Raw genomic sequence first — 14008 nt, 5'->3', positions numbered from 1 at the left:
GCAAAAAGATGTTTCACGTAATCGTTCAATTATAGAAAGTGCATGTTTATTCAACATTTGTTTATTAATTTTTAAATATGGTTTAAACCTTGTAATTTTTATCTTTATTGCAATGGCTTATTCAAGTTTCGGGAATTGTCAGTCGCGCTATACGTTCATTAATCCTGATCTATTTACGTCCATTCCCGTCGTTCCCCAACAGTGTGGACTGCGATTAACTTCACTTTAGTGTACATATCCCGCTCGCGGCCACTCATATCGCACCCATTCAAGCGTGCCAACTGCTAGCATTTATTTGAATAGGGAATTTAGGGATAGCGCGAACGGCGCAGCAGCACTCAGCAGCTGTCAAAACTCAAGCGATACAATGAGCGAGCACTGAGACGTTTTGTTGTTATTAAAACTTAATTTTATATTTTTCTCGTTTCAGTTTCTTTACTTGTGTTTGTTGAGTGCAAAAACAATGTGATAAGTGGTTGTTAAATTAATTTTCTTAGTAACGTGTATCCTTTTGACCCATTAAATTAAGGAAAGACGCAAAATGTCTGAAGTTTTTATCTCAATTAGTGGAAGTGTTTTGTGATGAAGTGTAGTGCGTCTTTATTCGAACAATCATAAAGGATACATTGAGAAAAGAAAATGCGGATCAAAGCACATACAGATTTTCGCCCGAATGGTAAATATTATATTGTTTTTATTTTGACCTTCCAAATACCTAATTATTATTATTTTATAAAATCGTAGGTGTAATAAAACACGGTAACAACATTGCATTGGTATTCAATATGAGTCACTAAATGATTTAATTTTTGTGTAGGTAGGTAAAATACAAAATTATAGAACAGAATAAATAACAATGTTTATAACAATATGTTACACGTATAGGTATATAGAAATTTATGCCGACTTTAAGCCAAAATTTCCCTTAAAACACTATAATTATCTTAGATTGTATGATTTAAAACAAAAACTAAAAAAAATTAACACAATTAATGGGCGTTTTTTTAAAGCTGTGTTCATTATCTCTTATCGGAATTATACATCACCTTCGTTAAACAATAATTATAGAGATAACGAAAACATGACTGCAATACATTATTGATCTAATTATTGCACTAGTGTTCACAGTACAAGCATAGAATAGGTAGGTATATAGTACGTATATCCTCCAACGCGACGTACACGGTACAAGTAAAACTATGACGTAGGTACCCGGTACCCACGTACGGAAACCTATGTTTTATATATAGGTACATATTATATTATATTTATTATAATATGCTGATTAAAGCATCTATGGCCATTAAAACTTATTAGGTATCTATACCGGTAAAAAACTGTCCGCCGTTTAATAAAATTATTGTGCTCGTACCTATAATTAGATAAAATATCTATAAGTCAATTTAATAACGTGGCTGGTTCATACTTTGATTAGTGCGAGTGCAGGTGATGAGTAGTACTACGTGTGGACAGCGACTGTTTAGTGCGAGTGTTTAGTAGGCTGTGTAGTAAAGTGAATAGAAGCGTATTCTATTTTTTGGCTGGTTCACACTTTGATTAGTGCGAGTGCAGGTGATTAGTGCGAGTGCAGGTGTGTAGTGCGAGTAGTGTCCAATTCAACTGCGAGTGCAGGTGATTAGTGCGAGTGCAGGACAATGGTGAAATTCGCGACGCTACACACTACGCTAAACACTAAACACTAAACACTCCTGTCCAGACGTGTTTAGGCAGGCACACTGCGAGTGAGGGGGAAGGGAGGGCGCGCGGGACGTGGCTACTCGCAGTCCACTCGCAAAAAAATAGAACACGCTTCTATTCACTTTACTACACAGCCTACTAAACACTCGCACTAAACAGTCGCTGTCCACACGTAGTCACACTAATCACCTGCACTCGCACTAATCAAAGTGTGAACCAGCCATTATGGCTGGTTCACACTTTGATTAGTGTGAGTGCAGGTGATTAGTGCGAGTGCAGGTGTGTAGTGCGAGTAGTGTCCAATTGACTGCGAGTGCAGGTGATTAGTGCGAGTGCAGGTGTGTAGTGCGAGTAGTGTCCAATTGACTGCGAGTGCAGGTGATTAGTGCGAGTGCAGGCACGCTGCGCCAGCCATTCACACTTTGATTAGTGCGAGTGCAGGTGATGAGTAGTACTACGTGTGGACAGCGACTGTTTAGTGCGAGTGTTTAGTAGGCTGTGTAGTAAAGTGAATAGAAGCGTGTTCTATTTTTTTGCGAGTGGACTGCGAGTAGCCACGTCCCGCGCGCCCTCCCTTCCCCCTCACTCGCAGCGTGCCTGCACTCGCACTAATCACCTGCACTCGCAGTCAATTGGACACTACTCGCACTCAATTGGACACTACTCGCACTACACACCTGCACTCGCACTAATCACCTGCACTCGCAGTCAATTGGACACTACTCGCACTACACACCTGCACTCGCACTAATCACCTGCACTCACACTAATCAAAGTGTGAACCAGCCAAAGACGTAAAGAATAAAAGTATGCTACAAGTTCAACAGAATTTAGAGAATCGTTGCGTTTTTGTTGAATACGAAATGTGATAAACTGTGGTGAGCTGTTCTGGCATTTGATTGTATAAAATGAGGCTGACGAGGTCACAGCGTTTCATCACACTCATAAACGCATTCAGTTAAGGTTGATGTTCCGACCGTCCCTCCATACATTTTTGATTACCTCTAAACACTTAACACAGACACTATTTCTTTAAAACTAATCATTTTATCACTTCTCTATAATGAAATGTGTGCGCGTTCGACCTTTTTAATCAATAATTTACAATATTTACTTAGAAAAACAACAGTAAAATACCGGAAAAATTTGACACTTCTACAGTAGTGTGCGTGACTTTTGCCAAGCGAAACACGACATAAAGCACGACATCTAGCGCATAGACTATATACTTATTACAGATCTAGCGCGTCAATGTCTAAACGAAAGGCGATGTTTAGACATTGACGCGCTAGATGTCGTGCATTCGCGTTCGTTATCTTATGCATAATGAGCATAATTCTAATAAATCAAAGTTCTGTGTAAAAATTGAGTAATTTCATTTCCAATCGTTCAAAGAAAATAACAATAAAATAAAATAAAACTAATGACCTTAGAAACTATGTTTTTTTTTATTTATTACTCATTATTGTTCGTCCGTCGTAGGTCTGTAAACTGTATTGTACACTGAAGGTAAATGGTACTGTAGGTACTTTAGTTCGGCGTCGTCGCTCGTCGGCTTGATATAAAATTACATTCTTGATTTCATTGACACGCGCTATGATTTGCGCGCGGAATTTCTTGTGTTGTGAATTTATTTTTGTATGCTATGCATTTTAATTGATTCAAATTGCAATGTTTCTCTAGTATGCATTTGAGACTATATTGTAAATTGTAATAATTGATCGTGGGTATAGTAATTAATTATTCTAATAACGCAATTAGTAATATATGTATTTTCGGTGGGATTCAAAACAAAAAATTGGCCCGTGATTTTTATGAAATTTCACCACATTGCAAATCACATCAATCATAGTTCATACACATGTATGACGAAAGTGATTAGTATTGTGGCTAACATTGACTCATCAGTTCATCACTGAAACCAGTGATAAATCAGTACCTAGGTATATCATATTGTGTTTGAATATTTTTAAACAATGATATAAGTATACAATTATTATAAATCGGTAAACTATCAAAGTAATCACAAACTTGCAAACATTGGTAAAATGTCCAGTAGTTTATGAGCCTATTCATTACAATCAAACAAACAAACAAAGTTTTCCTCTTTATAATATTAGTGTAGACAAACACTATGAATACGATCACGAATGCAAATTCGGGGATTTTCTAATTATTGCTAAATAATAATTGAATTCGTTTTGAAATACTCTATAATTTTTAGTGTATAAATAGACATTTATAATGTGGTGCTCATTTTTTTTGTACTGCTAACGCTATTGTAGGTACCTATTTTCGTTGTTTTATTTCAAGTGAACACGGCCATACAATTTTGTCACGAGCCGCCTATGATTGTAGGTACTTTTGTTAGGCTCCTTCGTCGTCCGCGTCGGCTCGAAAGTTCTTGATTTCATTGTCACGCGCTATGATTTGCGCGCGGATTTTCTTGTGTTGTGAATTTATTTTTGTATTATTATTATTTTTTATTTATTTTTTTATTTTATTGATTCAAATAAAATATTTCACTAGTATGCATTTGAGACTATATTGTATTATGTATAATTTATCGTAGGTATAGTTATTCTTATAACGCAGTTATATTTTCGGTGGGACAATTTGACCCGTGATTTTTCTGAAATATCACCACGTTGCAAATCACATCAATCATACACACGTATGACGAAAGTATAGTGGCTATAATTGACTCATCAGTTCATCACTGAAACCAGTGATAAATCAGTACATATATCATATTTTATTGTGTTTGAATATTTTTTAAACAACGATATATACAATATTATTATAAATCGGTAAACTACCAAAGTACTTCCGAATTTTCAGACAGACAAAGAAGTAGTTTGAAAACGCAGTTTTCTTATACTAGTAGCAAAAATCAAAACCATAATATTATGTTTCCCTACTATATTTTACTAAAAGTCGAGTGCGTCGAAATCGTTAATAATAATATGTTTTTCACCTTCCTGGTTATTTTCCCATAGTAAATAGTGTTTTAGGTTTGTTGTTGTAGGTAGGAATAATAATAATTATTCTTACATGTTGGTTATGAAATGTATATTGAAATAATTTACTTTTACAAATCATTAGTGATATAAGTTTTGAGTGAAAATGCTTGGATCAGCATAATATTATATGGTACTTCAAATACATGTTTTGATAAAAAAAACAATAGTGTAATAAAATAAAACTGCGTTATTGTAATCAATGTTGACAATTTTAAATTCCAAAATTATTGATCAATAAAATAGTTTACACCAACAAATATAACTTTTATTTTTATAACAATCGTTCATAATATAAACCGTAGCAGGTGGCGTTTTGAAGTTCTGTCTACTCATACAGAAAAATGGAAAACTTGTTTTTTTTGTAAACAATTTATTACTCATGTTGTTTGGCAACTCGAAGCGTGGTCGTCCGTCGTAGGTACTTTTGTTCGGCGTCGCGTCGTCGTCCGCGTCGGCTTGATATAAAACATTCTTGATTTCATTGACACGCGCTATGATTTGCGCGCGGAATTTCTTGTGTTGTGAATTTATTTTTGTATGCTATGCATTTTAATTGAATCAAATTGCAATATTTCTCTAGTATGCATTTGAGACTATATTGTAATAATTGATCGTGGGTAGGTATAGTAATTAATTATTCTAATAACGCAATTATATTTTCGGTGGGATTCAAAACAAAAAATTGGCCCGTGATTTTTATGAAATTTCACCACATTGCAAATTATATATTATACAATTACAATTACAATTATTATAAATCGGTAAACTATCAAAGTAATTACAAACTTGCAAAATATGCTTTTCCGAATTTTCAGACAGACACACAATTTTATTAGTTTGTTTTAGCAAAGTAGGTACCTATACCTATACGCTTACGTCGCGCGTCGCGTCGTCGAAAACGGTGCGCCCAGAAACAAACATACCTAATTCAGTTACAATCCTTTTTTTGTTCCGTAATTTATTGTATTTATTCTAATACGATTTTTTTTATTCGTCGGCCAGTTCTACTAGGTATAAAAAGATAAAATTGAAATATAATTATTGTAGCGACAGCCATATTATGTTACTATGTTTTCGTAAATATGTTTTTCACCTTCCTGGTTATTTTCACATAATCTTATCTTATATATAAAAATGAATCGCAAAATGTGTTGGTAAGCGCATAACTCGAGAACGGCTGAACCGATTTCGATCATTCTTTTTTTATTATATTCCTTGAAGTACGAGGATGGTTTTTATGTAGAGAAAACGTAAATATTATGTACCACGGGCGAAGCCGGGGCGGACCGCTAGTATATATATATAAATGAATCGCAAAATGTGTTGGTAAGCGCATAACTCGAGAACGGCTGAACCGATTTCGATAATTCTTTTTTTATTATATTCCTTGAAGTACGAGGATGGTTCTTATGTAGAGAAAACGTAAACATGTACCACGGGCGAAGCCGGGGCGGACCGCTAGTCTTATATATAAAAATGAATCGCAAAATGTGTTGGTAAGCGCATAACTCGAGAACGGCTGAACCGATTTCGATAATTCTTTTTTTATTATATCCCTTGAAGTACGAGGATGGTTCTTATAGCTAGAGAGCTAGTTAGTTTAGTTTTAGTGCAGTGGCAGTGTAAATGTTGTTGTTGAGGTTATGTAAATTTAACACTTTAGTTAACTACCAAGATATAAAGAAATGAGGATAGGACACAATAACTATTGGTTGAGGTATTTATAAACTCATAATATACTTTTAAAAAAATCACGTTTTAATAAATTTCTAGAATTAAATTAGAACAGCTGATTCAAAATAGCCTAAAAAATCTTAATAATAATAATTACGCTTCACAGCAAGAAGAAATGTACCATATGTACCCGCACAAAGTCGATATTGTGTTGCCTACCGTTCGACTCAATGGCTAGGGTTGTAACTACCTTTAATAATTATTACCAAACTAATAAACCGAGTGATGCGAAATAACCATAATTCTTTTAGAGTTTGATAAAATGATCAGGCAGGTATTTTCTTTAATCCTCTGAATTCTCGGTTACTAAATTGTATCGTTGAAATTATTCTTAATCGCGTAAATTTAATAAATAATCATATGGAAAACACTTTTCATTTGTTTTTTTACTTTCACGCCCAACTACTATACAATAATTACGTTGTTTCGGTATTTTGACGAGAAAACGCAGGAAACATCCGTTGTATCATTTTAGATAGATTGTATATTTTGTATCTGTAGAATTGAAATCAAAGCTATGTATATGTTGTCTCCATTCTTTTCTTATCGGATTGTTGATCCCAATGCGAATGCGTCACTTAAATTTTATAAAAGACAATTAAGAACATCAAAAATAAAGTGATACGTAAATATTTCACAGTGCAATATATTATGTAATTAATAATAATTATATATTTATGAAAAAATAATTACATCAGATTTAATAATAGCAATTGTTTTGAATGTACATAATATGAATAAATGATTACATCATAATAGTAATAATCACAATTGTTTTATTTCCCATTTGTTGCAACCCTAGCATATTTTCATGTAGCAGCAGAAGTACCTACACTGGCGGCGCGGCGGCATCGTGCGACATCAAAGGCATTGCCTTACTAGGTAAGTTTATAATGACTCATTTCTTTTATTATATAATTTACGTTTTACTTTTACAGAATCCGATTCAATGGATTATGAAGACGAGTCACACAACGCCATACGATAGTGATGATGAATGAACATTTCAATAAATGCATGCGTGTTTTTTTATGTTGTTTTGTAATTGTTAATTGTTTCTTAAATAAAGAAATAAACTAAATATTTAAATGATGATTTGTTATTTGCAACACAACTTTATATTTGAGATTCTTTACAAATGTATATTTAGTTTTGTATCATCAAATTTATAAATTTTATTCCATAGTTTTCAAAATTAAATGTAAATGACCATAAAAACATTAATAAAGTAAATCATTGATGTAAGGTCAGGGAACGTAATACATATATACATCTGACCATGTAGAAGCTAAGTCGCTTGTTGACTGCTGAAGTCTGTAAAGTTTTGTTGTCTGCTGAAGTCTGTACGCAATGAAAATGTCTGCCGTTTCGAAAATAAGTTTTTAAGACCCTAATAAATAAAATATATGAATGGCAGATCTGGTCAAATACTTTCAAAATTGTATTTTTTTCAGCACTTTCATAAGTGTCTGCCAGAATGTTATCCGCGTGATAATGGTCTGCCATTGTTATTTTCCGATAGTAATAATAATCTATTTTCAAATATCAAAATGGCAGACGTGGTCAAATGGTTTCAAAGTTCGCCAAAAATTTCCACCTGTCTTACCTAAGCGCGCGCCCCGTCCACCACTCTGGGCTTAGTGACTCCTCATCTCATGTATAGTAGGTATAGGGGAATCAACACACAAAAATCCAGGTCTGGTCAAATACATACAGGTAGCTTTGCGCTAGCTCTCTAGCTATTACTTCTTATGGAGAGAAAACGTAAACATGTACCACGGGCGAAGCCGGGGCGGACCGCTAGTAAATAATAAAATAATAAATAGTGTATTAGATTTGTTATTGTATCTTGTATACCTACGAATAATAATTCTTACGTCTTGTTGGGAAATGTTCAAATACCTACCTATTGAAATAATTTACTGTTACAAATCATTAGTGTTATTAGTTTTGAGTGAATAGGCATGGATCAGAAATTCAGAATATAATATGCTACTAACTACTCAAATACATACATGTTTACACAACAAACACCACTGACCTCTATAACTATAAGTTATAGAGGTCAGTGACCGTCAGTGACAAACACTATGGATACCTACGCTCGCGAATGCAAATTCGGTGATTTACTAATTATTGATACCTAGTCATTGAATTCGTTTTGAAATAGCCTGTACTTTGTAATTTTTAGTGTTATAGACATTTATAAAATGTGGTGCTCATTTTTTTTTGTAATAAATTATCCTGCTACGCTATTGTATTTTCGTTGTTTTATTTCAAGTGAACACCCATACAATTTTGTCACGAGCCGCCTCTGGCCTCTGGGTGAAATCAACCAGTCAAATGATTTTTGTTCTAATTGTATTTTGGTAGTAGTTTGTTTAGAATTTACATTACCATTGTTTAATTTTTATTTTGTATTTGCAGTAAAATAAAAAGATGAAAAACTTCATTAGGTATATTGTACGACACCTCACTCTGAATCGCGCTAGCGAAATTTTTTCGTTACAGAGCACATATACAACTTTCGGACAATCTTCATTGAGGCCGGCCGGCAAATCGAGTATGTCGAGAAACTTCACTTATTCGATGGAGGTATTCTACCTTCCTTCCTCCACAGTTGTGGGACCCCGACGTGCATTGAACACGCAGCTTTCTGATACTAGTAGCTAAAATCAAAACCACAGATATGTCTGTGATCAAAACCATAATAATATTTTTACCTATTATTTTACTAAAAGTCGAGTGCATCGAAATCGTAAATATGTTTTTCACCTTCCTGGTTTTTTTTCCATAGTAAATAGTGTTTTTGATTTGTTGTTGTATGAATAATTATTCTTACTTGTTGGTTATGAAATGTATTTTGAAATAATTTACTTTTACAAATCATTAGTGATATTAGTTTTGAGTGAAAATGCTTGGATCAGCATAATATCATATTTGCTACTTCAAATACATGTTTTGATAAAAAAAAAACAATAGTGTAATGTAGGTAATAAAATAAAACTGCGTTTTATTGTAGGTAATCAATTTTGACATTATTTATTTCCCAAAATTACAATAAAATAGTTTACGCCAACAAATATAACTTTTATTTTTATAACAATCCTACTTCCTACTAATGCGAAAGTTCATACATGTTTCAAAAGAAAAACTTTTACTTTTACTATTATTTCAATTTATCCGGTTTAATTAAGACTTAATATTGATACATATGATCATTATAAATACAAATAGGAATTAACAATATAACGAATACGTGGCACAACTAAAATTTTACCGATACCACCCGTGGTCATTCTCCTTTGTGGGTCATTTGTAACAGGATGGCGGTTCTACAGCGAAAAAAGAAAAATGATGGTCAGAACGCTGATACCGGATACCTTAAGATACTGTAATATAAAATATTACTAGATTAGATAAAATATTATAGGTAGTATCTTCACCGTGTGTGACGCGCTTTACATTCACGCCATCTAGAGTTAAGGTTGATGTTCCGACCGTCCCTCCATACATTTTTGATTACCTCTAAACACTTAACACAGACACTATTTCTTTAAAACTAATCATTTTATCACTTCTCTATAATGAAATGTGTGCGCGTTCGACCTTTTTAATCAATAATTTACAATATTTACTTAGAAAAACAACAGTAAAATACCGGAAAAATTTGACACTTCTACAGTAGTGTGCGTGACTTTTGCCAAGCGAAACACGACATAAAGCACGACATCTAGCGCATAGACTATATACTTATTACAGATCTAGCGCGTCAATGTCTAAACGAAAGGCGATGTTTAGACATTGACGCGCTAGATGTCGTGCATTCGCGTTCGTTATCTTATGCATAATGAGCATAATTCTAATAAATCAAAGTTATGTGTAAAAATTGAGTAATTTCATTTCCAATCGTTCAAAGAAAATAACAATAAAATAAAATAAAACTAATGACCTTAGAAACTATGTTTTTTTTATTTATTACTCATTATTGTTCGTCCGTCGTAGGTCTGTAAACTGTATTGTACACTGAAGGTAAATGGTACTGTAGGTACTTTAGTTCGGCGTCGTCGCTCGTCGGCTTGATATAAAATTACATTCTTGATTTCATTGACACGCGCTATGATTTGCGCGCGGAATTTCTTGTGTTGTGAATTTATTTTTGTATGCTATGCATTTTAATTGATTCAAATTGCAATGTTTCTCTAGTATGCATTTGAGACTATATTGTAAATTGTAATAATTGATCGTGGGTATAGTAATTAATTATTCTAATAACGCAATTAGTAATATATGTATTTTCGGTGGGATTCAAAACAAAAAATTGGCCCGTGATTTTTATGAAATTTCACCACATTGCAAATCACATCAATCATAGTTCATACACATGTATGGCGAAAGTGATTAGTATTGTGGCTAACATTGACTCATCAGTTCATCACTGAAACCAGTGATAAATCAGTACCTATATCATATTGTGTTTGAATATTTTTAAACAATGATATAAGTATACAATTATTAATCGGTAAACTATCAAAGTAATCACAAACTTGCAAACATTGGTAAAATGTCCAGTAGTTTATGAGCCTATTCATTACAATCAAACAAACAAACAAAGTTTTCCTCTTTATAATATTAGTGTAGACAAACACTATGAATACGATCACGAATGCAAATTCGGGGATTTTCTAATTATTGCTAAATAATAATTGAATTCGTTTTGAAATACTCTATAATTTTTAGTGTATAAATAGACATTTATAATGTGGTGCTCATTTTTTTTGTACTGCTAACGCTATTGTAGGTACCTATTTTCGTTGTTTTATTTCAAGTGAACACGGCCATACAATTTTGTCACGAGCCGCCTATGATTGTAGGTACTTTTGTTAGGCTCCTTCGTCGTCCGCGTCGGCTCGAAAGTTCTTGATTTCATTGTCACGCGCTATGATTTGCGCGCGGATTTTCTTGTGTTGTGAATTTATTTTTGTATTATTATTATTTTTTATTTTTTTTTTTATTTTATTGATTCAAATAAAATATTTCACTAGTATGCATTTGAGACTATATTGTATTATGTATAATTTATCGTAGGTATAGTTATTCTTATAACGCAGTTATATTTTCGGTGGGACAATTTGACCCGTGATTTTTCTGAAATATCACCACGTTGCAAATCACATCAATCATACACACGTATGACGAAAGTATAGTGGCTATAATTGACTCATCAGTTCATCACTGAAACCAGTGATAAATCAGTATATCATATTTTATTGTGTTTGAATATTTTTTAAACAACGATATATACAATATTATTATAAATCGGTAAACTACCAAAGTACTTCCGAATTTTCAGACAGACAAACAAGTAGTTTGAACACGCAGTTTTCTTATACTAGTAGCAAAAATCAAAACCATAATATTATGTTTACCTACTATATTTTACTAAAAGTCGAGTGCGTCGAAATCGTAAATAATAATATGTTTTTCACCTTCCTGGTTATTTTCCCATAGTAAATAGTGTTTTAGGTTTGTTGTTGTAGGTAGGAATAATAATAATTATTCTTACATGTTGGTTATGAAATGTATATTGAAATAATTTACTTTTACAAATCATTAGTGATATTAGTTTTGAGTGAAAATGCTTGGATCAGCATAATATTATATGGTACTTCAAATACATGTTTTGATAAAAAAAACAATAGTGTAATAAAATAAAACTGCGTTTTATTGTAATCAATGTTGACAATTTTAAATTCCAAAATTATTGATCAATAAAATAGTTTACACCAACAAATATAACTTTTATTTTTATAACAATCGTTCATAATATAAACCGTAGCAGGTGGCGTTTTGAAGTTCTGTCTACTCATACAGAAAAATGGAAAACTTGTTTTTTTTGTAAACAATTTATTACTCATGTTGTTTGGCAACTCGAAGCGTGGTCGTCCGTCGTAGGTACTTTTGTTCGGCGTCGCGTCGTCGTCCGCGTCGGCTTGATATAAAACATTCTTGATTTCATTGACACGCGCTATGATTTGCGCGCGGAATTTCTTGTGTTGTGAATTTATTTTTGTATGCTATGCATTTTAATTGAATCAAATTGCAATATTTCTCTAGTATGCATTTGAGACTATATTGTAATAATTGATCGTGGGTAGGTATAGTAATTAATTATTCTAATAACGCAATTATATTTTCGGTGGGATTCAAAACAAAAAATTGGCCCGTGATTTTTATGAAATTTCACCACATTGCAAATTATATATTATACAATTACAATTACAATTATTATAAATCGGTAAACTATCAAAGTAATTACAAACTTGCAAAATATGCTTTTCCGAATTTTCAGACAGACACACAATTTTATTAGTTTGTTTTAGCAAAGTAGGTACCTATACCTATACGCTTACGTCGCGCGTCGCGTCGTCGAAAACGGTGCGCCCAGAAACAAACATACCTAATTCAGTTACAATCCTTTTTTTGTTCCGTAATTTATTGTATTTATTCTAATACGATTTTTTTTATTCGTCGGCCAGTTCTACTAGGTATAAAAAGATAAAATTGAAATATAATTATTTTAGCGACAGCCATATTATGTTACTATGTTTTCGTAAATATGTTTTTCACCTTCCTGGTTATTTTCACATAATCTTATCTTATATATAAAAATGAATCGCAAAATGTGTTGGTAAGCGCATAACTCGAGAACGGCTGAACCGATTTCGATCATTCTTTTTTTATTATATTCCTTGAAGTACGAGGATGGTTTTTATGTAGAGAAAACGTAAATATTATGTACCACGGGCGAAGCCGGGGCGGACCGCTAGTATATATATATAAATGAATCGCAAAATGTGCAGTGTTGGTAAGCGCATAACTCGAGAACGGCTGAACCGATTTCGATAATTCTTTTTTTATTATATTCCTTGAAGTACGAGGATGGTTCTTATGTAGAGAAAACGTAAACATGTACCACGGGCGAAGCCGGGGCGGACCGCTAGTTATATATAAAAATGAATCGCAAAATGTGTTGGTAAGCGCATAACTCGAGAACGGCTGAACCGATTTCGATAATTCTTTTTTTATTATATTCCTTGAAGTACGAGGATGGTTCTTATGTAGAGAAAACGTAAACATGTACCACGGGCGAAGCCGGGGCGGACCGCTAGTTATATATAAAAATGAATCGCAAAATGTGTTGGTAAGCGCATAACTCGAGAACGGCTGAACCGATTTCGATAATTCTTTTTTTATTATATCCCTTGAAGTACGAGGATGGTTCTTATAGCTAGAGAGCTAGTTAGTTTAGTTTTAGTGCAGTGGCAGTGTAAATGTTGTTGTTGAGGTTATGTAAATTTAACACTTTAGTTAACTACCAAGATATAAAGAAATGAGGATAGGACACAATAACTATTGGTTGAGGTATTTATAAACTCATAATATACTTTTAAAAAAATCACGTTTTAATAAATTTCTAGAATTAAATTAGAACAGCTGATTCAAAATAGCCTAAAAAATCTTAATAATAATAATTACGCTTCACAGCAAGA

At 33.1% G+C, this 14008-nt stretch overlaps 1 protein-coding gene across 7 annotated transcripts in view; it reads left to right on the top strand.

Annotated features, from left to right (window-relative positions):
- The window catches only part of LOC149488464 (uncharacterized), an 84418-nt gene that overhangs the window by 8762 nt on the left and 61648 nt on the right, over positions 1-14008 (top strand). The window contains exon 2 of one of the 7 annotated variants that reach the window (XM_089695638.1): positions 431-676. The exons of the other annotated variants lie outside the window; for them this stretch is intronic. Coding sequence (XP_089551764.1) covers positions 640-676 — 37 coding nt within the window. The 5' untranslated portion in view covers positions 431-639. The remainder of the gene's footprint in view (positions 1-430; positions 677-14008) is intronic. 7 annotated transcript variants of the gene reach the window in all.

Source organism: Colias philodice, chromosome 5 (assembly GCF_061535455.1).
Source record: "Colias philodice isolate Cphi_HAF_F1 chromosome 5, ilColPhil1 Martin Lab GWU primary, whole genome shotgun sequence".
In the NCBI taxonomy this organism is placed as follows: domain Eukaryota; kingdom Metazoa; phylum Arthropoda; class Insecta; order Lepidoptera; family Pieridae; genus Colias; species Colias philodice.
Note: the sequence above shows the minus strand (reverse complement) of the source record. Positions and strands in the feature narration are given on the sequence as shown.